This window comes from Pygoscelis adeliae, unplaced genomic scaffold (assembly GCF_000699105.1).
Source record: "Pygoscelis adeliae isolate BGI_AS28 unplaced genomic scaffold, ASM69910v1 Scaffold126, whole genome shotgun sequence".
Lineage (NCBI taxonomy): Eukaryota > Metazoa > Chordata > Aves > Sphenisciformes > Spheniscidae > Pygoscelis > Pygoscelis adeliae.
Window position 1 is genome coordinate 1,061,505 of NW_008824896.1, and position 25,447 is coordinate 1,086,951.

Sequence of the window (25,447 nt, forward strand, 5' to 3'; positions counted from 1 at the left end):
CCCTCTGTGTCTCTTTGCACGTTTCCTCATGGTAATCTTTTTTATTCATCTTTTTGACAAAACCCCACATTTGCACTGGACTCCTGAGTACATCTCTCAGTTTGTCCGTCTCCGAGAGATGTCGCCCTGCACTGTCTGACCTGTTAGCCCATCCCTGGTGAAACGCGGAGCCCCCAAGTACAACGGCAGCTGCCAACGCAATTGCAGGGTCAATAGACAGTAGATACCTATTTGAGGAACACCTACTACTCCCAAAATAAATAGATGCAAAGGAAGCATACAAGCGTGTTGTTATATACCCCACGGACCAAAATGCTTTTTGAGTACCCAAGCTTCCTTCAAGGGAGGAGGAAGGCAGAAGGTGCCTTTCCTCTGAAATACTCCAGTCCCTGAAGTCCTGATTCTCCCTTAACAGTAGGTTTAAGAAATTTAGCACTTCATTGGCAAGGCTGGTAATGGCTTCTAGTTCATGACTATCATAAACGCTGCTGAACACTTGAACAAGGACTTAAATTTAGGGCTCCTGCGTCTTTTTTCTTAATCCTAACTTCCATGGAGGAAAAGCTCATAGGAGCAGAGGTGTCAGAGAACAGCTGATAACAGAGGAAGGACGATGGAGTATGTTTCCTCTGAGACTTACCTAAATCAGGCCCAAAAGAGACCCATTTTTTTTCAATTCTAATGAAAACAGGATCAGAAGTAGTCATACTTAACATGAACTTTTAAGGATTTGTATTCTCACTGCAGGAATGGATTTTAAAAAAAATATATATGTGCCCAAGTTATAGAATAACAGAGGTTGAAACAGTCCAATTAGATGAGCTCCATCATCCTTCCTAGTTTAGCAGCTACCAAGGGCCTTGCTAAAACTCAAGGCAAACACAGCCGGCTAGGCAGTTGGAAATTAGTGTCAGTTCAGCGCAGCTTGACCAGAATATTTACATTTTATTAAATCTTTACAATCAGCAATTATAATCAAGTACACAATTATGTACACAGATTATATACATTTTAGCCCAGACTTTTACATCACAGTACATAGTTGCCCTTAGAAATATTGTATACACTTATGACCAGACAGTAAAACCCAATAATAGTGTTACAGCACCTGTTATTAGACATCTTTCATAAGAAAATATACGGCTGTAAATTGGGCTGGCTAAAAAAAAAAATCTTATAAAATCTGAACATACAATATTTCATTCACAGAATGGTTGTTGTTTTTTTTTTTTTTCTATGTTCTGACTGATGCCTTTTGCATAAGATGTCCCGTTTTTAACCTCTCAACATACACTTATTCATGCCTACCGCTGGTATGCCTTCAGGTATGCTGGCAGGAGGTGAACCAAAGCTGGGCTCATTTTGAAACTTCATTAAGAAACAATAAATGTAAACAATTGAGAAGATTCCTCTAAGATCAAATGAGAAATTAATTGGCTGATCTGAATTACATGGCATAGAGTAAGTGCTAGTTCCAGATGTGATTCCTGAATTCTTCAGTGTTCAATACCATACAAAGAAAGAGGCGATTACGGATTAATGATGTACGAGCAATATTCCACATGGAGGGAGCAGGCTTCTAAAAATTTGGGAAGAACACTTACTCCCCTCTCCAAAAGGTTTTTTTTTTTTTTTGATGAATACATTCTTTTTGCTTTTTAAGATGACAGTGACAGAAAATTGAATTATTTTCAGAATGATATGAAAAGGTTAAACTAAAGCCTGTTTCCTCATGAGGAAATATAAAGTGAGAATAAAATGAATAAAACTGCCCCTGCACACACCACACACCCCCCCCCCAATTTAGTCCTCTTTCCCAAAAGGTCAGCCTTACCCAATTCAGTTCTGTAAACAAAGCTATGGCTCTCATGATGGTTTCAAAAATGAAGTAGAACAAACTGAAACACAAAAAAAAAAACCCAACCCAAAAGGAAGGAGGCAACAGTTATCTGAGGTAGGCCACCACCAAAATGATGCTTCAAATCCATATGGAGTTCTGGGATCATTCAAAATCCCTTAAAAGGAGAGCTGATGTCTACTGTTTTAACAATAGATGTGGAAAAAGCAGTTAAATAGAAGTGAGCTGTGGTGGCAAGGAAAGTTAATATTTTAATATAATTTTACATCTACACCTAAATTTTCTGCAAGTAAAAAAAGATGACCTTTAGTTGCTATATTATCAGTCTTAACATAATGACCAGAGGGCCTCTATAGCTATAAAAATAATTGTTTCCACCAAAAGAGCTAACAAGTATGAAGATGTAGTCCATGTCAAAGAGCACGGGAACAAAAATGCTCCTTTTGTGGCACTGAGCACTGACAGATCAAAGGAATTATCAGAGTGAAAACTTTTGATCTGCACCTGATGGTTTTGATCCTGCAGCTGACTGCACTTGGCCACGTTGCTTCGATCCCGGGCGCTACCAAGGGAGCGCAGCGTCCCTCGGGTGCGGACCGGGGCTCCACGTAACGAAGGACACTTAAAAGGCTCCCATGATCAAATTCCTTACATGAAGAAACTCATGTAACAAAAAAACCCATAAATAAAAAAATTCTCAACTGCAAAACCCAGCTGCTTCAAGCCCTACTCATTCAGCCCAAACCTCCATACAGTTATTTGTGCAAAGGAATTATAACTACATTTAAAAGCTAATTTATTTAAAAGGACACTTATTCACTATTCTGCTACCGCTTCATTTCCTCCTCAAAATTACCTCCTACTCTAGTGATTTAAAGTTATCATTCAGTTTATGGATAATATTCTGATTGACTGTGATGCTCTCAAAAGGTGCCTGTGCATTTTGATACTCTTGAAAGCAAGTGTCATTAAGTATACATGTATACAACATTTGCCTGGGATTTCTCCATTCATATTGTACAGGAGTATACATAAATAAATACAGTATGGCTGTACTAATTAACAGTTGCATATTCAGCACGCATAATTTCACCAGCTAAATGAAAGGTGCAATTCAGATTGGGGCTTTTTTTTTTTTCCATTGTAAAGATTAATATTAACCTTCATTTTCAGCCTGATGCAGCATATAGGCAGTGTTAACTTACTCTTTAATATAAAAAAATTCTTTGAACCACAATTCACTAAAAGCAGTTTATATAAATCAAGTTAATTAGTTTTTGGCAGTTTCTTTGGACACAGTCAAAATGTCTCTTGGTTGTTTAAACATCCCCATTTTTATTTAAATAATGTTTTTCATAATAGGGATAACAAATTAGGAGTCACACTTACCTGTAACAAACTCCCGAAGCCCAGAGTAACATACCAGTCATCCTTGCAGTTCACGCCACTATACTTTGAACTATGGACCCAACAGCCAAAATTGTTGCACTTCACTACTGGTACTGGCCTCATTGCCTTAAGTATCACATGTATAGAAGTTGCATATAAAAAGAATGCAACAAAGTCAAGCTGTTAGAAATCAAACTTGCAGAAAAAGGAAGATTTTTGTTATAGCTGATCTAGTTCTGTTTAGTGTCCTTTCAGAGAATATTGCCAGTTTAAATTCCGTATCTCAGGGTAGATTGAGTTTTTCAGCCTGGAAGGGCAAAGGAAATACCTGTAACTCAACACCTACCTTGTCCGCTTTACCTTAACCTCGAGTACAACTTTCATCAACACACCGTGAACCTTTACCTGGTAGACCCCAAACAAGCAAGGCTGTCTTAGTTTCCCCATTGGAACCTGCTTACAAAGTACACATTGCCTTTGGTTTATACACTTTCTCTAGCTGAAAGTGGAGCAGAAGGGAAAACTCGCATGTCATCATGGTCATTCTTCACGGTAACAGATGGAAGGAGTGATAAGCAACACTACTATGTCTCAGTATGATATGTCAGGACAAAAATCGAACTGCTTCTAGCTGTGTCCTAAAGACACGACAACTGGAAACATACTTTCACCTGCTCCTACCAATGAAGGCTTTCAACTCAGTAGAGATCAGTGAAACCTCACCTTCGCTCCAACCAGAACAGTGGCTGACCTACTGCCTTCAAGTGCTCTCACTGATAACCGTTACGTGGTATGTTAACCCCACTGCATTCAACTTTTGCTTTCCAGAGACCAAGGGAGCATGACCTCTCGGAGCCTAGAATGCAGAAGTCGGGCTCATTCCCTGAATGAGCCTCCTGGGTTACAGCACCATGCAGTGGAGCCAGACAAATGCTTCAATTGCACGTTCCCATTTTTAAACAGGAAAACTTAAAACAATACAAAGAGTGCGTGCTGGATTTCTATGGTAATTTCCAGGTGAAACCTGGTTGCTCATCACAATACTGAATATGTTTTCTAGTTCTCAGATATCAGGGCCTCACTTCTACCCAGAGTTCTCCATTTGTTTACTAACAAATAAGTTATTATTACAAGTCATAGCTCATCCTTTTCCATCATTTCAAATGCTTCTATATCTTCATTCCAGTCTGCTAATATGGATTCCATAGGCTGGACTTTATTATCCCAGTTAACTTTGGAATTTGACTCTGTCTCCGGCTTTTGTTCCTGAGGCTGGTGATCCCCTTGCGTACACGCTGGCTCCGGAGCACTAGCCTCATCGGTTCCAGGGACATAGGAATCCTGATTTGAAATGGAAACGCTGTCACTGTCTGCGTGAGCTGGAGCTAAAGAATCAGGGTCAGTAACATCAGAGTTTTCTCCTTCTTCAGGCTCCTCACTGACCGCACCAACATCCTGAGATGCTGAAGTAGCTTCTTCTGAATTCTGTTTATGTGAATCGTTTTCAGATAATTTCTGATCCATATTCTCCATTTCCAAGTCTTTGAGAGGGGAGAGAAAAATAGATGTTTTGGAAAAAAAAATAGAAAGGCAGCATTTTATTATGTATTTCAAAAGCAAAGTCACTTCCCTTGGCCTTATTTCCTCAAGGAAGTGCAGACTTTCCATTGATATGATAATTTAATGTTATTAAGGAACATATTTTTCAGAAGGCGGTGAGGGAAGACATTTAAACACATTTTAAATGAGGGCAAACAATATAGTGAGACTAGTTTTGGTTCCTCAAACTTGAATAGTGACTTCTGGGTCAGTGCTTGTTGCCATCCTTCAGTCTTAAGCAAATACCCACTGCGTGCACTGAACTTTAGTACTGGATTTTAAAGCACTCCCAGATCCACTAGGATCCCACATCTAAGCAAGTGGCAGTCAGACAGTTCTGTAAGTTTACTGAACTGTGAATTAAAGAGAGAGCCAAAGCCGAAGCCTCCCTCATCGCATCCCCACTCAAAGCAACCAACATACGTATCTCGAGTACCGATTTAGCTTTACAACAGCTGTCCAATTTAACCATGCAGATTTCTTCAGCGTTTGATGTCTACAGCTAGTATACAGGACACTAATATTTCAAGACTTCTAGGCAGTTTAACTGCATACGCCATTTTTAACATGGGATACTTACTGCTATCAATAATGTAGTTTGGAATCATTTTACCTTTAAAGATTGTTGCTGGGATTCCAAACGGAAGCGCGAGCAGAGGGGAAGAAGCAGATATGCATTACAAATTCTCAAATGCAGAGCTATCTTTTGTGTTTAGTATTTTGTTAGAGCATCTTAACCATAGTTATAAACAGGAGGAATTTCTAAGCAGCTATGAAGAAACAACACCGTAGCTTTCGGCATATCACCTTTGCAAATGTGCAGAAAATAAACGCTGTCACTGGTTTACTAGAGATACTTGTTCTTACATATTCTGCTTGGACAAAGCAATGCTACAAGGAAGGCTTGCTTACGAAAGAAAAACCTACAATTTTCTGCCATATGCAAACATTTTAATTGGGAATGTATTAGCTTGCAATTTTCTTGTGTTATACAAGAAAAGCTGCAAAACATCTAAGGTCAGCCGCCTTATTTCTGTTGATAACCACTTCTCCTTAGATAGGCAAAATAATTGTAACAGTTGTCTCTTTCCTTTTGGGTACCAAGAATGTCACTGGGGAGCTTGATAAGAGAGAGGCATTTACAATGTAGGGCACTGAAAACACTTATTCTATTCCTGACACTACTTCAAAGCAGATTATGACAAAAAGGGTTCAAAAGGAATCCAAAAGGTTGTATTTTCTCATTAGTCCAACTGAGATTTAACTTATGAACAGCATTTCTGGATGTTAATGTTAACCTGGGGGTGGAGCGGATAATGGCAACTCTCAGATAATGGCTTTCTTATGAAAAAAGCTAATACCAATGTCAAACAGAAAACCAGAGCTACCAAATAATGCATTTGCACCTTTGAGTAGCAATAGAAATCACTATTGTACATTTCACATTATGCCACGGCAGAGATGGAAGCTATATTTGTATAAATAACACCTGATCTTACCTCTGTCTTTTGCTTTATCAGAAAGGAGCACTTCCACAGCCTCATACTCCCGGATTGCATCCAGTATGATATTTCCTTCCTTGTTGAAGAGGAAGAGCATGGGAATTGTGATATCATCTGTATTCTTTCCATCACCAGCCATTTGGAAGAGAGGAGCTGTGTCACTACTGCTTCCCTCATTGTCATCTAGCCAGATGCACACAAAAGGAAAAGCAAGCAAACCTCCTGTTAGGTAAACAGACTACAACTCTGAACTTCAGCAGGCTTTTTCAGCAGCTTTCTACTGCCCACTCAGTTAAGAGAATCCCAGGCAGAAAATAGTAAGTTGGTTGTAAAAAGCAAAAAGCCAACTTGTGTACTTGTTTTCCTTAACATTTTTCATTTGTATCTCAAGTCTTCCTCAGCAGCTAGTAGATAGCACTATTGCAACATTCAGTGATCCTTAAAATTACAACTTTTAATCTGCAAAAACAGTGACAATCACCCATCCCAATTTGTTTAGCTACACTTTCTGCGCAGAACCAGACAAAACCAAAACTCGTCTTCATCTTCTGAAAGCGCAATTTCTGTGCTGGAGTACTGTCATCTCAGAGAGTTTAACAGCTTCTTGTCAGCTCTCCAGTATGTTCAAATCTCTAAAATACATATTACATTTACACAAATTAAGAACTTAATTTTATTTACCAATAACAATGCCTCCTATTGCTCCAGCTTTTTGAATGTTTCGTGCCTTTTCAGCAAACATACACTGGCCTCTCTGCATCAGAGCAATTTTCTCTTTCACTGCCTCAGGATTAGTGATCTCTGAGCATCCATTATATGGCTTAATGGTTGCAACAAATCCTCTTGTCTGTTTGGAAAAAGAAAAACAAACAGAAAGAGATAATTAGAGCACTCGGGTCAAGCTTGCAAAAGATTCCTAAACATTTTCATTTCTTCAGTTAATCTAACGCATTTAGTGTTGTCTTCTGTCAGTGCAGGCAATCTTTATCCTGAAGCTGGAGTTCTAAGAAGCAAAGAATGACCGAGTGAAAACCTAATTCTAGGTTTTCTACAATATTCAGTGTATTTTGTCTATACCTGTGAACTGTTGTCACTGGAAAATTTTCTTCTGTGAACTGCTAGCCTGGAACTCCTCTTCTGGGCTGCACCTCGCTCAACCAAAGTCATCGGGTTTTCCTACTGCTTCCAATAGGAACCACTACCTCTGTGATATTTTCTTCTTCCATCTAGATACAGCCTTTTATAAAAGCTTGCGTAAAGAACAGCCTACTCTAACTCTAAAAGGGCTTCTGCAAATTCATGGCTGACATGGTATGAAAACCTTCCCTTAAATTAAGTTCTCTAAAAATATGCATTGCAAATTATATAAATTTGTTTCAAAAATCGTACTATGTATGCATTTTAAATCCTAAATCATGACTGATGACTCAGGAGCACAGCATGGGCCACAGACCAATAAGCCACTCCTCTAAAAGACTGTCACTGCTGTCGTTCTGTCATTCCTGTGCCCTGCCATTCTAACCACTGTAATTAATTGATCACCCTCTAGCTGGCCACCCTGAAATAGTACTAGTACCAGTACAGTAAAATTTAGGTTTATGCAATAAGGAAAGTAACAGAAAGCTAGGAACAGATCACATATACATCTTATTACCCCTGCTTTGTGTTTGGATAAGTCCATCCCGAATTGTGCTGGTCCAGCAGTCAAGACCACCCTGCCAAAGAATGGATGGGAAACAATTTGAACAGCACGAGGAGGTAGCTGTTGCTCTTTCTGTTGCTGACTGGAGAGTTCAATCATTTCCTGCATGAATCGTAAGCCATCTTCAGCATCAAGTGAACTCGCTGCCTGAGTAGTAAAGAAACAATAAACAGTTTCTTCTTAAATGTTTGAGAAACTTGAAAAAAAAAATTTGAAGTTATGTTTGCTTGAACCACTGCTACAAAGATTTTAAAATACAGAGTGGATGCTCACTGGCACTCATTCGTCATTTCAAATAAGGAAGTTAACTTTGTAGTGCCTCCACTACACAGAAGACTAAAAACATACAAACATACAGAACTCCTAAACAAAATGGAAGTATCTCACACTGAAAGGTAGTTATTTTCAGATAAGATGCTGTTACCTATATCACCTTGACATGAACAGCCTCCATCTAATTTAATGGATTTTTATGTTAATAAAATATTAACAAGCATCAGCCTGCTAAATAAAGTTGCATATCCAGCTCACGTGCCTCCTTCCACAATCTGGCTGTCCCTCCTGAACCTCTAAGTGTCAAGTATCATCGCTAGTTGGATTTTACTGAAAGTTTTCACAAAAAAAGTAGTTAGGTCTTACTTGCACTGCATGCTGTACTAATTGTACTCTTCCATCTTTCAGATGAATCAAACTGACTCCCATCTTCTTCAGTATCTCCAAGTGTTCAGGATTACTGGCCATGAAATCTCTGGCTCTTAATGGTGGTTTTGGTCCACTTCCCAAACTCTCTTCTCTGCCAAAAGATAGTAGAGATCAAAGCTTTAAAAAACAGATTATTCTTGAAACATAACTCTCATGTTATTCCTACCACCACAAGATTAGAATTCTTTGAAATAATGTTAAGTACAAGCTTCACTAGAATGCAATTTCTCAGTAAAACTATCTTTTTTAAAAGTTGTCAATATTATCAATAATTTTGTAGTGCAAAAAAGCACAGGCAATGTTGACAGCAAAACTACCGTATGCTATCTCTCATTTCTAAATAGTCTGCATTATTGTAAGACTGACTAATAACAGTTTTCCTCATACAATTGCTACTCAGTTTTATTCATTAAATGTAAATATCAAAGAGGTGGTCAGAAGGATAAACTTCCTCAGCATTAACAGACTGTCCTAAACTCTTCAAAATAGGTGAAGTTATGTATAGTAGCATGATTTGCTTACTACGAAGAAGAGTTGCAGAACTGCTCAAGAGACTACAGAAATTAATTTTACAAACTGAAGAGACCTATTTCCTGTAATACCTCGGCTACAATTCCCACTGGAGTATTTGGCTCATTAAGCTCCTTTTGCTTTGAAAGACTCGCTAATTCCTCCTGGAAGTGAACTACGTCTTGTTGATGATGCCAGAGAAAACATAACTGTTTTTTCCTGTAGCTAGGCTATCCATTCCAAAAGGACTACAAACTCAAACAGAGCAAGCTCCAATACACCTTGTATTTCTCCTTCCATGCATAACAGACCCTATTGTACTCACTCCTACACTAACAAAAGACAGAAAATATTCATCTTACGCTCTGGATATACCCCTAGGACAGCTCTTATCCACCACATTTTTCAAAGGTTCACGAATACTCTGAGCAAACATAGGGTCATTTGGGAAAAGAATCTGGGTGTTCGGACAGGTCCAGTCAAAATTGCTGTCATCCAGCTCTGTGTATTCTGTAGTCTAAAATGAAAGATACAGATCACCTATTAAAAATGCAGGTTACATTTTTATACAAAGAAAATCAACAGATAAGACCTACCCTTAAAGTAATCTGTGTACTCAGGACATAGAGCAGCTGAATGCAATAAATGTCATACAACCACACAGTTTCCAGGAATGAAGAATACATCATTCTTCTGTGCCACACCTTGCAATAATAAAGGGTAACCAGTGCACTACAACACCTTTCTAGGGATAGATAAATACACCCCCAGTTCTAGTTTGTAACTTATCAAACTTGTATCCACAATTTCTAGAAGGTTTTTTTCCAGAAACAGCTAATCCTCTACTGGCAAACAGTACTTCTCAAGCCTGCTTATGACATAGCTAGTGCCTCTGTACTTTTATGTGCTGGACTACTAAAGGAAGTAGTTACTATTTCATTTGATATTGCCTTTATGCTGAGTGGACCAGCTGCAGGCCTTAGGTAATTCTTGCTTCATATTACTAAGAATGTCACATCTTTTTATACCAACAAAAGATTTTCCTCCTCAGGAGCCATACAGACTTGCAAGTCTGAATGGGCAAGGATGAATCTAGATATAATTCAAACAATCTCTGTTTTCAGAAAAGATGACAGAGTTAACATTTGTACAAATTGCTGTTTTGTAACGTGCGAAACCATGCGGAACATGTACGGTGATTTGGAGCCATATTTAGCCTGTTCTTAGTTTTGCAAGTAACTGGTTGGACAACCGGCAAGTTAATTTTCTCACCTATAAAAATTAATGTAGTATTTATCTACTTGCAAAAAACCCCCCACCAAACTACACCCACCTGTTTGCAACACGTTAGCTAATTAAAAATCAAGTATTTAAAATGCTCCCTAAAACCCAAGACCTAAAAGGCTATTAGCTTACTGGAATAAACACTTTAAAGTACCTATGCTCTTAGTGTGACAAATAGTCACATCACTTAAGAAAGAAGGTCTTGCAAGCACTATTGCAAGCATCAACGTAGTAAGACACGACCTTTCCTGTTCATGAGAATAATACAAACAGGATGTTGGGTTACTACTACCAACTATCTCACAGACATTTCGACTTACTACACTGTGTTTATATTAAAAAAAATTTACACATTCCATTTTTTTTTAATCAATTTTTTCCCCATCAGATAAATTCCATAAAAAAGTAACACACTCGTCTTCACAGCCTTTTAGCCGTTTAACACATTTTATTCACACCGTTTTCAATGGATCTTTCTTGCTTGTATTATGCATGTTAGCAGCTTTGACTTAAAGAGCTTAAGAAAACTGCATTTGAACAATTTACTCTACCTTCTTTATTGGCCCTTATTAACATTTGCTATTCTCAAGAGAACTACATATGTCAGGCCAGCACTTCACACAGCATCGGCTGCGGGAATCCTGTCTGTCTCAAAAGTATCAACTTCTCATGTTGGGAGTGAAAGTTATACAAAATGCTCCTTCAGAGAACTTCTTGTGTAGTTTAAAAAGCATAGTCTCTGTTTCCAAAACTCAAAGACAAAAGATGATAAACGCTCAAGGAAAGAACATTCAGAGAGGGTGCAGGATCTCTACCATCAAGGAACACGAAAAACCAACCCCCCATGAAATGTATAACCAATGTCAGACATTAAGAGCAAGTAATTAAAAGTTTTTCACTGTGTAATGCTAGAGTCCATAAAACAGAGTGCTTTCTACTCAATTTTAAGATTTCTCCAGGACACATGGCTTGACACACAACATGAGCATTTTCCTCTGATCCAGGCATTATTATAAAATACATAGTAAAGGGTAAAAAATAGAGGCATGCTAACGTAAGGGAATTTATGTCCCCGAAGCCCCAGACACCTCTCTATTCACTTTCTCATGCATCTCTTTTGCTTGCTAGTAGTATTATTGCCTTAAAGATAATTTTTTTTGGTTTTGTGCTCAATAAGGTGACATAAGAGATAAGTATTTATTATGCTTCACGGCACAGTTGTATTACTATGGGTTATTTTGGAAGGTTAAATAATTTACAAACCCATAAGTGTTCTCACATTTACACAATAGATGTCTATTGCATGGACTAAAACAATTAGGTATCCCAAAACCTATAGCTGTATCTTGTCAAACTAACTTTGTAGCAGTCTCAAAAAACCTTTCAAAATTTGCCAAGGGTTCGTGTACTAAAATAAGCAACAAAAACTTAGGCATGTTGTTGCAAATACTTTAGAAAAAATTATCTTCCTCTTTATTTTCTATTAAAATATCATAGCGTGTTATTTTCAAATTTATACAGAGATGGGGAATGATTTTCTTTTTAAATACTGCTAACATTCCACAGCTTTTTTCTCTCAGGATTCAGTGGTGCAGAATCCAGTCATGGAAACGTTATGCATACTCATGTGACTGCCACTGTTAATAAGATGAAGTAGTTCATATTAAACTAAGTGTTAGAACTGGTGTACTTCTTCAAACTATGATTTTTCTTCCATTTCCTCTCAAAAAAAAACCCAAACTGCTTCAAAGCACCACTAAAACTGATTCAAATTTGAGCTGTTACTTACTGTATTTTTTTTAGAGATGGTTTGGTTTGTAGTGGAAAGCCAAAGTGGTAACAGATGAGCTTCTGTAGTGAAGATATAATCTTCAATGTCGAAAATCATGTCTTCCTTATCAGCAAACAGCAGGTAAAGATATTTAAACATCTCGGCCAGAAAGAAAGAGTCCATTCTATGGAAAAAAATGGATGTGCTTTAGGAAGATCCCCTTTGTTCTACAATATCAGTAAAACAAATACTCATATTGCTCCATCTCTGAAGACTTCATGACTATTATTGTTGAGCTTAATTCCGTTAGCACTCCTTCCACTTGGAAGAAACTATGTTTGGAGGGAAATGATTCAGCATGTGCAGTACAAAACAGCATTACAGAAAAAACAAACAAACCTCTCTACAAACTTCTAGATTTGAAGTATATTTTGTTCGAAAGTAATTCATCTATTGCTCTGAGACAAAGGAAACTTTATTAAACTAAAAATATTCTTATGTAACAAACTATAAAACTATTGAAATAGTTTATAGACTATGACAAAAAGGTAATTTAAGACTTGGTTATCAAACTGAAGACAGACAGCTACTCAAAAGTCAATTAATTCAACTATATAAACAGGGTAACTATAATCTTTTTATGAAAAAAAATCATTGCAAAAACTTTTACCTGTCTTCATGACTTCCTGTACGAACATCCTTCATTGCAGCAAACCCACAAGGTACTCTTGCATACTTGTTCAAGTTTTCAATGAGTGTTTTTCCTACTTCTAGATAGTAAGGGTCCCCAGTAGCCTATAAAAGAAAAACAAACAAAAACAAAAACCAAAACCAAACATATAGGTGCACTTAGACTTACTGTACAATTAGCAGCTTTCATTTTCCTAATGCTAATTTATTGATTCCATACCTTCTCAGACACCAGTAAAGTCTAATTTATTAATAGTGCTAAACAGTCACAAGAGAGACTTCTGAGATACTACTGCATTACCTTTTACAGATATGCAGACAAGCACATGGAAATACAGACATGCACGACATTTAGGCACTGCTCTTCTCTGCAAGGTACAAGTGACTTTTGCTCTTAGTCTCCAAGATCTCTTTAAGAGAGATCATCAACACCTACATATCTTTAAAAATATGGGCCTTTGTCATTTAACAGTTTTCCTTCTAATTCGAGGCATATAAACCGAAATTCCTAGAACAATTTTTGATAACCAATACTTTCATCTTGTTTATATACAGAACTGGCTCCAGTAGATAACACAAGTGGAGATACGCTACTCATTCTATATTGAAATAAAACACCAACTAAATTCTAGGTGCTATACAAAGTGACCAAAAGTCAGAGGAATGAAAGCGATCTTACCTTATACAAGAAGTAAGTGCTTTCTGCAAATTCAGGCCTTAAAGGATGCTGAGCCCAGTGAACTCTAAAGTCTGTTGTGAATGCCTGAGGAAGAAAAAGAACAGACAAAAATATATGCAAGAATGTAAACCAAAACACAGGTTTATTTTGAATCCTACATTAACTGTATTACAACAGCTAAAGTACACAGCAGTGGAGGACTGAAGGCCCAACATCAATCTCAGGAGGCTGCAAGAACCTCTGTCCAGTTTGTACATTTGAGGCCAAAACCTAAACCAGTGCTCTAGCCCACTTAGTATGAGTGAGATTTAAGCTTGTGTTAGTGCAGTAGTCCAGACACCACCCAGCCTCTTGACAAATGCCCAGCAAGTGGAGTTCTGGCGAGAGGTGCCAGATGAGAACTTGTGCTCCAAACACAGGAGGCAGCACACAGCCTCCAATCGCTCCCATCAGCACAAGCACACAGCTGCTGCTGCAATCCAATGAAAGTAGCCTGGTGAAGGGTCACTACATAGAGACGAATGAGCTTTGACAAACACCATTTTTGCAAACATACCAACCACCTGACACTTCCAGTGCATTAAACTGTCGTTTCAGACTGACAGATGGTAAGCAGCTGTTTCTAACATAAGAAACACCACAGACTAGAAGTCAGTTATCTAAAAATTTCCTTGTCTATGTATTCACTCTTAATATGCACTGGCAAAAGCCACTTCTGTGCTGGCTTATGTTCACTACTAGTTCGTACTAGGGTTTAAGCTAAGTCTTTGCTAAAGGGGATAGCATATTGACTTAAATACAACTAACTGATCTTTCAAAGTTTCCTTCGTAAGTACAAAGCACTGAAAAAACCCCCCAAAAACACCCTAAGGAACCAAATCATACCATTTTAAATGCACTCAAAGAAATCATTCCAGTGCTTAGAGAGCATTCTTTGGTCTCAATTTCCACATTAGGTGAATATGATGTTAATTAAGGTGTTCTTCAGCAGAAATAAGCTTACACCAGAGGAAAGTCAAAATTACAAATGGAGTCAGAAGCTTTCTCATATATTCTGGGTCATCACACAATAAAGACAGACACTTCAGCAGGCAAACAAGCTTTTCTGTGCAGAATTAACTTGCTCAAAGCATGCATTTGCAATATGTACAGATAAGTTTGTGTACCTACTTTCACGGACATTATGCAAAATTTCAGAACATTCTCTCAGAACAATTCAGTCTTTAGTTTCTTTCCTCGGGTTAATAAAGTCAACTGTGATCTTTAGCATTAATGCTATTACATTACTAAGCAGCTAGTACTCCGTGTGCTTATACAAGTTTTGTATACTGAAATGAGTCAAGGTCAATTTTGAAAGGCTGAAATATAAAGTCTAAGCAATTATTAATAGCAGCAGCTTCCTATTATTGTGTTAATTACAGCATAACTGAAGGAAAAATATTTCATATCCAAAACACAGTCATCATACATGCAGAACTGTAAATCACATAAGAATGCTGTGGAAATGAGCCTTTGGCTTTAATGACACATATATCTACTATTTCTTCAAATGGATATGAGAGACTGCTCAAATTTAAGTAAGAATCAGTTTACACGATCAAAAAATTACTACCTTACCTCCGGAAGAAAGTTATGCTTTTTTATAACCTGATACAACATCTCATGAGTTTCAATAGCAGGTCTAATATCGCCCTTCAACACCTAAAATTCAATAATAAAATTAACACTAATTCACCAGGCATAGGAATAATATTCAGTTAGGCATATTCACTGTGTTCATTTAAAGCTACAGACCAATTTCTACATTTCCAGCAGATACATACTGTAAATATTACCACCTTTCAGTGTAAGCCACAGATATTCCATAAGAGCTTTTTAAGCAAAATCAGCGAGCTCATTAAGATTACTGCCTATATAGAAAAAGGATCTCTATCATTTACAGAGAACTGTGGTGAAAATATGATTTAGTTTGTCTTAAATATGTAAATGGCACACAAACTAGAAAATTTGTCACTAGACTACTAAAAAGGTAGCTTAATTTGAGTGTTTTCATGACTTGGAGTGAAGTAAGCAAATCATACAGTCACACTTTTCTTGATACCCAATGTGGCCAGAAATGCATGATAACTTGCATCATAGCACTGAAGTGACAAAAGAATGAGTACAGAAATCCTCATTCAGTATTTTTGAAAATTAAATTACTAATCTTGACTTGTCAATTATATATCCAGTCTTTTTAATTGTTTACTTGTTATTAAAATCACCTGCAGATGGGTTTTAAACCTTACCTGCAGTCCAGGGAAGAAAGCTAGCAAAGAATCCATCCAGGTCCTAGCATTTAGCATTGGTTTATGAATATGAACATCAAGAAGAAGAGGTGGTTGGCTAATGTATCTCATTATGGCATCGTAGTGCTGACAAACATCAGAAAAATCATTAGTTTATATAATCAATACATTTTACAAAACAGATATAGATCACCAGACGATGGCATTTTATTTCAATGGAAGAACCAGTACTACACTCCCAATCATTATTACATTTGGCAATGCACAGTAGTTTCTAGTTTTGCAAACTAAAAAGAAACGTAGTAAATACTGCAGAGCTCCACAGTATTACACATGCAATACACATCACCTTTTCCAAGTAATACACATACAAAAAAGTATATTCAGCAGCCATGTGATAAACAAGTAACTATCACAGTTAAGGCACATTTGTTTTGGCCGAATCTTTAAGCACACGTGAAACAAAGCTGAAATTGCTTTCTCTGGATAAGAGAACTCTAAAGCAAATACACCTCAGGAGGAGAAGGGGAAAAGGAGGTATAAAAAAAGCAACAAAGTAGCTGGACTTGATGGCTCAGAAGAACTTTAAAAGCCACTAGCTCACTTGTCAACTTGCTGACTTCCAATTCTATACTCCCCAAGATTGCTGCCTTTCTTGTTTTCTGAAGCACAGCAGGTACAATCATGAGCACATGAGCCAAATCAATAGGAAACAGTTAATAGACATAATTGAGGCAAAATATAATAATGGTGGCTGCAGGTTAGGAATATGAAATAATCATTACATTTAAAGTGTGGCAATAGGCCTTTAGCTGCTGATTTATTCCAATTTTAATACTGCTTATGATATAAAATCATTTTATGATATAAAATTGGCTATTGCTATTTTCAAAAGAAAGAATGCTCTTATGAAAGAATAATGATGCTGACAAAGTTGCTTAGTAATCTTATGAATTCAGTAACATAAGTGTGTTTTTCAGCTTGTAAGTATACTTAAATGTATACTGGGCCTTAGGATCTGCAGTGCAATGCAAGATCCAGACTTTGATTTTCAGATCTGTTTTGTTGCTCCAGGACAGAAAGAAATTGTACCATGGCTTGTAACAGGAGGCCCTTTATGTTGTTTTACAGAAACATTTGCAGTATTACACTCTCCAAGGTGATCTTGAAATACAGCTTCTCCTGTACTGGAAACATGGAAGAAGGTCCAGAAGATTCCAATTTTCACTGAATGGGGTTAAAATAGCTGCTCAGGTGACAGTTCACCCAAGCTTAGCAAAAATTCATATTAAAAAGAGCTGGCACTAGACACATCAGAAGTCACAGAAATTCTGCTAAAGGTCTCTTCATAGGCTTCTCAGGCTAACAGCCGACTGACAATACAATTAGTCTTAAATTTGTCTTACAGAAGGCACAAACCTGAGCAAGGTGTTAACTTACTGTGTTAAATCTTTCCAGGAAACTGTCATCTCCCAGCAAGACATAGGCTTTTAATAAATATTCATAATACGAATCTATTCCTGCTCCAACTCCACTATCTAGAAACAGCAGAAAATGAAAAGGTGGTTTTACTTTAAGTAGCTATATGGTTTCATATTTTCATATGGTTTCATTTTGATTTTAAAGGCTCTTTCAGTAAAAGGAAAAGCCTCCTATCACTAGAATTAAGGCACAGATGGATGCAGAGACACAATTCTGTATGTCTACACTACAGGTTTTGCAGTATCAGTGCACACAGTAATATGAACAAACACGCACTGAAGCCAGTTGTTTCACTTTTCTCATATGAAAATATTTCTACTGGCTGCCATATACATAGGAAAAATATAAATAGGACTGTGGTTGTATTTATAGTAGAATCTCTGAAAATTTATCCCAAGGCATTCCCCTCTCAGTATTAAAGTGAATCAGAGAACACTTTCTTCGCAACGAATAAAACTAGTTTCTCTACCAAAACACCCTTTCAGAGCAAAGTCAGCCTTCGTTGTAGCAGGTTTCTCCAGCACTGAAATTATCTAACTTCACTTGCCTATCCCATTAACATTTTAAAATAGGCTAAATGTGTTGGGGGAGGGGGTGTCCAGGTTTTTTTTCTTGCCCAGAACCCCTTGTGGTCACTCATTCCGAGTCAGAATACCACACACCACACACCTTTGCGGACCCAGTCTCCAGTGTGAATATTAATAGTAACGCCCACTAAATTGCTGCTGCGCTGTCTCTTTTCCCAAATAAAATCAAGTGCTTTCCGTGCATATTCCTGCAAAAACAAAAAACGCTCACTAAAGGAAATCACAGAGAAACACAGATAGTAGAGACTGTTATTCTTTTGTCTATTGAAATTAAGATGCTATGAAGTAATAACATGTTTCATATCTAACAGTTATAAAACTCAGTATTATATTACATACACTTAAATAACAGGATGTTCAGTCCACATTTTATATAAATAGTTATTCTGTTGCTGATTAGAAAGAATGGTGCTTGACTACACAACTATTTGCCAATATGCTGTATGGTCTTAGGCTAGTCAAACGTCCTTTTGCATGGGTTTCCTATTTTAAAATTCTGCATACAGACAGGATAGTGTAACCCAATTAAAAAAAAACTTCAAGAAATATAACAGCCTTAGAATCAAAATCACTGCGTCTTTTCAGACATCTCAATGTGGAGCAGCAGCCCCTTTTCATTAGTATACAAGTTATATACCTTCTTTATATACACAAAAAGTAACTGGAAGGTAACAACCTACCCAACAAAAATGGCTCTAAATTGCCAAACAAATGCACGGGATTTTAGGGGGACAAGTTTTATCTGAACATTCAACACAGGACCAGCTATGCTTCCACTGCGTTCCATGAAACTAAATGAAATACTAGGCCCATACTGAAAGATTTCAAAAAATTCTAATGTGAAAAAAAGCATACTTTTTTTTCGTATCATATCAAAGAAATACTCACAAATATTTTCATTTAGCTTCCTGTGTCTGCAGTCTTGATTGCTACTTGCTTGGTTTTAATTCTATCACTCTTCAAGGCAGCTGCTCAAAGAATGTTTATAATATGCGCTATCTAAAAAACAAATTGATCTGAAAGCCATGAACTGCGCAGATGGACCTTTGAAATGTGTTGCTCTGGGTCTTGCACAACTTCAATGGGACTATATGACTGTGATTTTTTTTTTCCTTTTGCCTTTTTTTTTTTTAAGCTGCATTTTAAGGAACAAGTATCTCACTTTTCTTCTTTCTAGCCCTGACCCCCTCTACCCAAAAACTATGCAAGTATTATCCTTTAGCCAGTCTTTAGTATATTTATCTTGTTTATTTCTGTATTACTGTAACTACTTTCAAACAAAATTACTTCCTGTGTTTTTTTAAACAAATTAACACTTTTAGAAAAAAAAGCCCACAAACACAACAAATCTGAAGACACGCAAACTTTTTGTGCAGAACTACTAAGATATGCACCCGTTTGATAAAATCAAAATTATTTTTCAAGAATTACAGAAATGTAACAGAACACTAATGAATACCTCCCAAAAAATAAGATATCGTGGAAAGCAAACCTCAAATATAGATGTTCCTGTGAATCGGCTTAAAGCTGCAAACTCAAGGATCAAGGTACCTGCACAAGCTGTACAGGTATCCGTTTCTGTTCCTGTTCGTGCTTCTGGATGTCTTACACCAAATTTTAAGTTAACCTAGAGAAAAGTAGAGATTATAATCTTTATTTTTATTAGCTGAAAGAATTTACACTCCCGAGATAGGTCTGTAGAGCTACTATACTCAACCCTCCAAAACAAGGACTGGCCCAATTACCTATTTCCTGGTTCATCAGACATTTGAATAAAAGAATACCACCCTGAAAATCTAATTCTAGCAATTTATTTAACCAGCAAACCAGAAACTCAAAACATCACAAGTGCTCAGAGAAATTAAGCTTTGTAAATATCTCACCACTCCTGGCTCCAGAGAATACCTGCTAGATGGACCCACCTTTGTTGCGGGCACAACATAACTGTCTGTATTTTGGAGAGGGCCCTCTCAGCACAAGATTGTCAAACCCTAAACATTTTGAATTAGACATTTTCACTAGAAAAATGCTGATTTACTGAGCCTAAATTTTTAATTTATGGGAAAGTTTCCAATCAAAGCCACATCTCACAAACTCAATGGATGATATGCATGGGAAGTAGTTTTCTGTCATTCAAATAATACATACCATGCTTTGTTTGAATTTGATGAAAGTTTTTACATTAAGTGAATATTTTTAGACTACGGCTACCTTTGCCCTCTTAAAAATGTGGATATAGACCATGAAGATTAATCAGTTTTGTGCTAAATTCACAAGCAAGTGCTTGCAAGTTGCTTTTTCACTCTCAGTGAGCGATATGTACCAAAACAAAAATTACTCTCCTCAGCTAGTTGGTGGTGCCTACAGTAGCAGGGAGCAAGAAGTCAGTAGGCAGTGATTAGACAAGATTTCTGCAGTTAGTATTTACACAAAACAATGTATACTAGAATTCAGAGCTGGAAATGTAGGGATTCAGAGAGACTAAAACTGTATTTTAAAATACTAGGTAGCATGTATTACAAATGAGCAATTCATCAGCTTTTGATTTTCTGAAACCAAGTGATTTTAGAAACCAAGATAAAAACAAAACAACAAAAATTTTGCTTACAGAAGTAATTCTGAATTGCAGAAACCAGAGAACTTACTCTTGGATAAGGGAGACCACTAGTGGTGTTAAAAGCAGGTAAAAGCTTGTAGCCTAGTTCCTTTGCCATGTGCAGAAGTTCACCATTGTACCACTGCATATATTCACCTTTTTCTTTCAGCATAATGGCCACTGAATGCCCACCTAGGAGACCTCTAAACACAAGAAAAATTATCCACATCTCAATATTCATCTCAACAGCAATGCAGCAATTTCTATGATTTAGACGACTACGTAAGTAACTGTGCTATGTTCACATGGCCCTAGTTTTCAGAAATGCTGAGCAGATGCAACTCCAATTACAATCAAGGTGCGCTGTTAGTATTTTGGAAGCAATTCTTATTGTTCAGGACTCAGTCTTAAACTATAGTTGAATGACTGATTCATCAACATAGTTAGTCAAGAATAACAACCAACACCTCTAAAACTGCATATAATAGCTTAAAACTAGCCTGCTCTGATCCTGCTTTGAGCAGCAAGTTGGACTAGAGACCTCCAGAGGTCCCTTCCAACCTGAAATAATCTATTACCCTAAGTATTGAAATATTCTATCTATTAAATCAAGTATTGAACAGTGTAATCTGTAAGACTGTTTCCATTAAGAAAAAACACTGCTACCTCAGCATGCACAATTTTTTTTTTTAATCAAAAAAGCTACACCTGCAGCAGTTAGATGGGGCCAACTTGATTCAGTACCACTGCATCAATTCCTGCCTAGCATTTTAAAACCTTTCTTAGGGCAGGTATGGAGCTATGCTAACTGACAAAGGCACAACTGTTTTAAATGAGGTGAAATAGCACAAAAAGGTACGCCTTAAGGACATTTAGCTAAACCCCCCCATTTTTAAGAGTTTTGAAAACATAAAAGTTACTCACCCAAGGACTCTTATGTTGGTTTCAAAGACAGATACAACTATGTCGTTATCTAAATTAACATCCTTTATTACTTTTTTTACAGCCTCTTCAAACTCTTTGGTTTTATTTAACACCTGGAATACAAATGTAACCAGGTTTTTAGGTTCCAACATAGCTAATACAGTCATACTCAGGTGTGGAAGAACAAGTGCAATGAATTAAAAAAGAAAGCATTTAACATGCTTTAGATTGATATCCTCGTCCTGCAGGGGCATACTCTGATACAGTGCAAACAGACATTAGTATTATTGTTTTTCTCATGAGATACATAAAAGAGAATAAAAGCTGTATGCAAAGAATAAAGACACTGAGAATGTACCTGAACATTACCCAGGGATTTATTTGTTTGTCCCTTCCCCTACTCCCACGCCATGCTGTAGTACAACAGGACTCAGTGGGCTGCAGGCAGAGTGGGCAAGACGGGCCTGCTCTGATGCCTCCGATTTCACAGAAGCCTCCTATCCACCGACTAAGGAGCCACATCCTAAGTTCGGTGAATAGTCCTAAGCAGTCTTCTTCCTCCCAACAGTTTTCTCCTTGTGCCTGAAGAACAGCTCGGGCATTTCCTACAGATTTTCTTTCACGCTGACTTTCTTTTAGGTCAATCGATCTTTAAGAATCTTTGTGACTTATCCAATTTGTTATTGTAAGTGCCTTTAAATTCCACAAGTGTTAATCCTGCTCTAAGACAAGAAAACAATAAACCAACCACAATAATCCATTTGAGTGTCTGGTAGAGACTGGGAGTTCCAGACTCCATATTTTCACCATTTGTGGACCCGATTCAAAAAAAGCCAAGGGTCATCTCACAGCACATAATAAAAAGGGAACGGCTGTCAGAGAAAGAGCGTTATACAATTCACACACCAAATCAGTGCAGTAAGAATTTTCAGAACTGTAGATTTACCTGTAAATTTGAATGGCCAAAACCTCCTGATTTCTGATCTCTATCTTACGATGACAAAATATGTCAAAGGGATTGAAATCTAACAAAAAGTAGTTTATTAATGATTGGAATCTTTTAGTAAGAGATGGAACATAAGAAGTTTGGCAACATTTCCTGGCAAACATGTCCAGAGTTGCATTTTTTTAACGTATACTTAAATGCATGCAAATGCATCCATGAAACATGTACACACAATTTAAAAACATAAATAATTCAGTAGGTATTAAGAGGTGTTCACCTGTAAGTCAGAATGTTGCTTTAGACTATAATAGGAAGTAAACTCACATACTTTTTTGTTAAGTTAGAGCCCAAGAAAAGCAAGATAAGAAAGCATCAATGAAATGTGAAGGAACTGTTCTAGTTTTCTTTTTGCAACAAATTCCAGACACCACCATCGCAGCACTTGGAAGGTCTTATAAGCAATAGCCACTTCAAACAGATAGCCAGAAATCAAAGGTGAAGAAAAATTAGTATTTTTTATGTATAATTTAACAAAATAGAAATCTAAAAACAAGTCTGAGCATCACAAGACAATCTTTTTGTTTTATCAAAGTTTATCAGTAGATTAAACTTACCACAAGAGTGTCCAAGGTATCAATCAAGGTCAGTGAAAATCTATGAGACAGAATTTAAAACAGATTTACTATAGACCTATACGTGTAGGAATTAAATCATTTTTAATAGTAACCAATACCAAAGAAGAAACTAAATTCTCACAGACCACTAGCTGCTAAAAAATTAGTTGTACACAATAAGTTTAATATCAAAACACCCAAGTTTCTCCCCTTTGTTAGTGACCAGAGTAGGAGCTGACTGAAACAAGCTATGATTATAAAGATATCTTTATTTACTGCAAAGCTTTCAAACTTCTTGCAAGCAAATTAAATTTTTATTTCTAGTCTCCAATGAAATCTACTAAGAAACCCAGTAGACTGGTTCAAAGTCTTTTTCCAACCTCTTTTTTTCTTTCTTTTTCAAAAAACAAAGAATGTTGACTTAACTGTAATAATTAAAATATTTAGGAAGATCAAAAATCATTCCAACCTCAATTTCTCCTACCAGAAACTGTTCCAATTACCTACCTCAGAAGAAGCTGTAATTTGTTGCAATCAAACCCAGTGTTAAAATTAGTGGTGAAAGACTAAAGAAAATGCTGTTATTTTGGTTTGAAACTTCTATGTAGGATATAATGGAACAGGAAAACGTACAATAAAGGGCAGTATGGGGGTCTGAAGGTATGTAGCAGCTTCTGTACTAGGAACAAGTGAACAGACTAGTGCTCTTCAGCCTGCAAAAGCTTAAGTGGCTTTATATGAAGATTTTAAATTTGCACATGGCATGAAGAAAGTAAATGAGAATCTGCTATTCACTGTTTCTCACCATAAGTTCCACGTGGTGCCATCCAGCACTAGCCAGTGGCCGGGTTAAAATAAAGAACTAGTTATTCCGTAAAAAGAGAACATCAAGTCAGATCCATACTGTTTGAAACAGGAATATCACAATAAGGCTTGTCCTGTTCATATATTCTTCTCTAGGCCTGTTCTAGTGAATACCAAGCTCAGTGGACCTTTAGCCTAACCCAATAAAATTGCTCTTATGTTAAGAAACACACACCACGCATAGAACAGAATTTACAGAATATCATGGTATTAAAATTGAAAACTTTGGAAACAGTTACAACTGCCTGTTGAAGAACAAGCAAGTGCCCAATGTTTGAGACCCTGTAGGCAACATGTGACTATGCATGCAGCGTAATTAAAATTCTAATTAAGTGGTCATATATTATAATTTTCTTTACTTTATAAAGATATGAGGGCATTCTGTGAGTGTCGTTCTACAAGAGAAAGAGATAGTTAATCGCTATGCACAACTGTGTAACAAATACACAATTTTTTCCATATAAAAGGCGGGGAGATCATGCATTGCACAACTACAGAGGAGGCTGGTGTGGAAGTATACTCCCTAGCCCTCCAGGGAAACAGAATTGACCTAGCTGTCTCATCCTGTCATTTTGTGATTGCAAAGGCTTGTATAGAACATGACTGATGAGCCAACTGGCAAGAAAAAGGATTATATAAGAAATCTGATAAATAATAATATAGCTGATTATTAAGAACAGAAAAAAGCATGTATACAGAAAAATAATAAATACTTACACTATTCAATGCATCTAAGGGGCTGAAAGGTATTTTTACTCAAATGATCGTATAGTACTATGTAATAAAAGGTCATTAAGAAGAATGTATGACCAGGATTAAAAATACATTTTCTTGACACTTCTTTCTCGTCAGTCATATCTCTCAATACCTTCAAGGCAGCAGGCTTATATAGGAATCTCTAGACTAAGGAACTTAAAATAACCAAAATGACATGCTCAATATCAGAGAGTGAATTAGAAGTAAGTATTTAAGACAAAGACTTCAGCTGTGATGACACTATTCTGCTTAGGGACACTAAGCAGTGATACCAATAAAAAAAAAGCATCAGCTATTTGTTATTAGGTATTTGCTCTATAAACATAAACAGCACACATACAGACAACATTCCCTGTAAAAAAAATGAATTACAAACACATTTAGAGTAATTCAAACTTTGTCTTTGATCGTTCAATTTAACATGGAGAAGAACAGTCCTTAAATTTACATTTTGTCAGCCAAAGGATCAGTACTTTGTATTATAAGCTATCTTAAAAGGAAAAATATGAAGAATTTCCATGTCTGAAATAATGTTTTATACTTTGGCAAAGGCCTCGGGCTACCACACACATGATAATATTTGACTAATAATGTTTTCAGAGAGCTTTCTACCAAAAAAAAAAAAAAAAGCATTTTAAATATCACTTAAGGCCAGCATAATGGATAACAGTTACTGTTCTGTGCAGCTGATAATTAACCCTTAT

At 36.8% G+C, this 25,447-nt stretch overlaps 1 protein-coding gene across 1 annotated transcript in view; it reads right to left on the minus strand.

The window, feature by feature from the left end:
• Window positions 1-1,802: 1,802 nt before the first annotated feature.
• The window catches only part of EDEM3 (ER degradation enhancer, mannosidase alpha-like 3), a 30,578-nt gene continuing 6,933 nt past the window's right edge, over window positions 1,803-25,447 (minus strand). Inside the window, exons 4-20 of the mRNA XM_009324657.1 lie at window positions 23,124-23,163; window positions 21,564-21,676; window positions 20,689-20,842; window positions 19,536-19,670; window positions 18,126-18,231; window positions 17,415-17,512; window positions 15,975-16,100; window positions 15,304-15,387; window positions 13,687-13,770; window positions 12,988-13,112; window positions 12,336-12,501; window positions 9,625-9,779; window positions 8,690-8,843; window positions 8,003-8,197; window positions 7,030-7,195; window positions 6,346-6,531; window positions 1,803-4,788 (exon numbers count right to left, since the gene is read on the minus strand). Coding sequence (XP_009322932.1) covers window positions 4,382-4,788; window positions 6,346-6,531; window positions 7,030-7,195; window positions 8,003-8,197; window positions 8,690-8,843; window positions 9,625-9,779; window positions 12,336-12,501; window positions 12,988-13,112; window positions 13,687-13,770; window positions 15,304-15,387; window positions 15,975-16,100; window positions 17,415-17,512; window positions 18,126-18,231; window positions 19,536-19,670; window positions 20,689-20,842; window positions 21,564-21,676; window positions 23,124-23,163 — 2,494 coding nt within the window. The 3' untranslated portion in view covers window positions 1,803-4,381. The remainder of the gene's footprint in view (window positions 4,789-6,345; window positions 6,532-7,029; window positions 7,196-8,002; window positions 8,198-8,689; window positions 8,844-9,624; window positions 9,780-12,335; window positions 12,502-12,987; window positions 13,113-13,686; window positions 13,771-15,303; window positions 15,388-15,974; window positions 16,101-17,414; window positions 17,513-18,125; window positions 18,232-19,535; window positions 19,671-20,688; window positions 20,843-21,563; window positions 21,677-23,123; window positions 23,164-25,447) is intronic.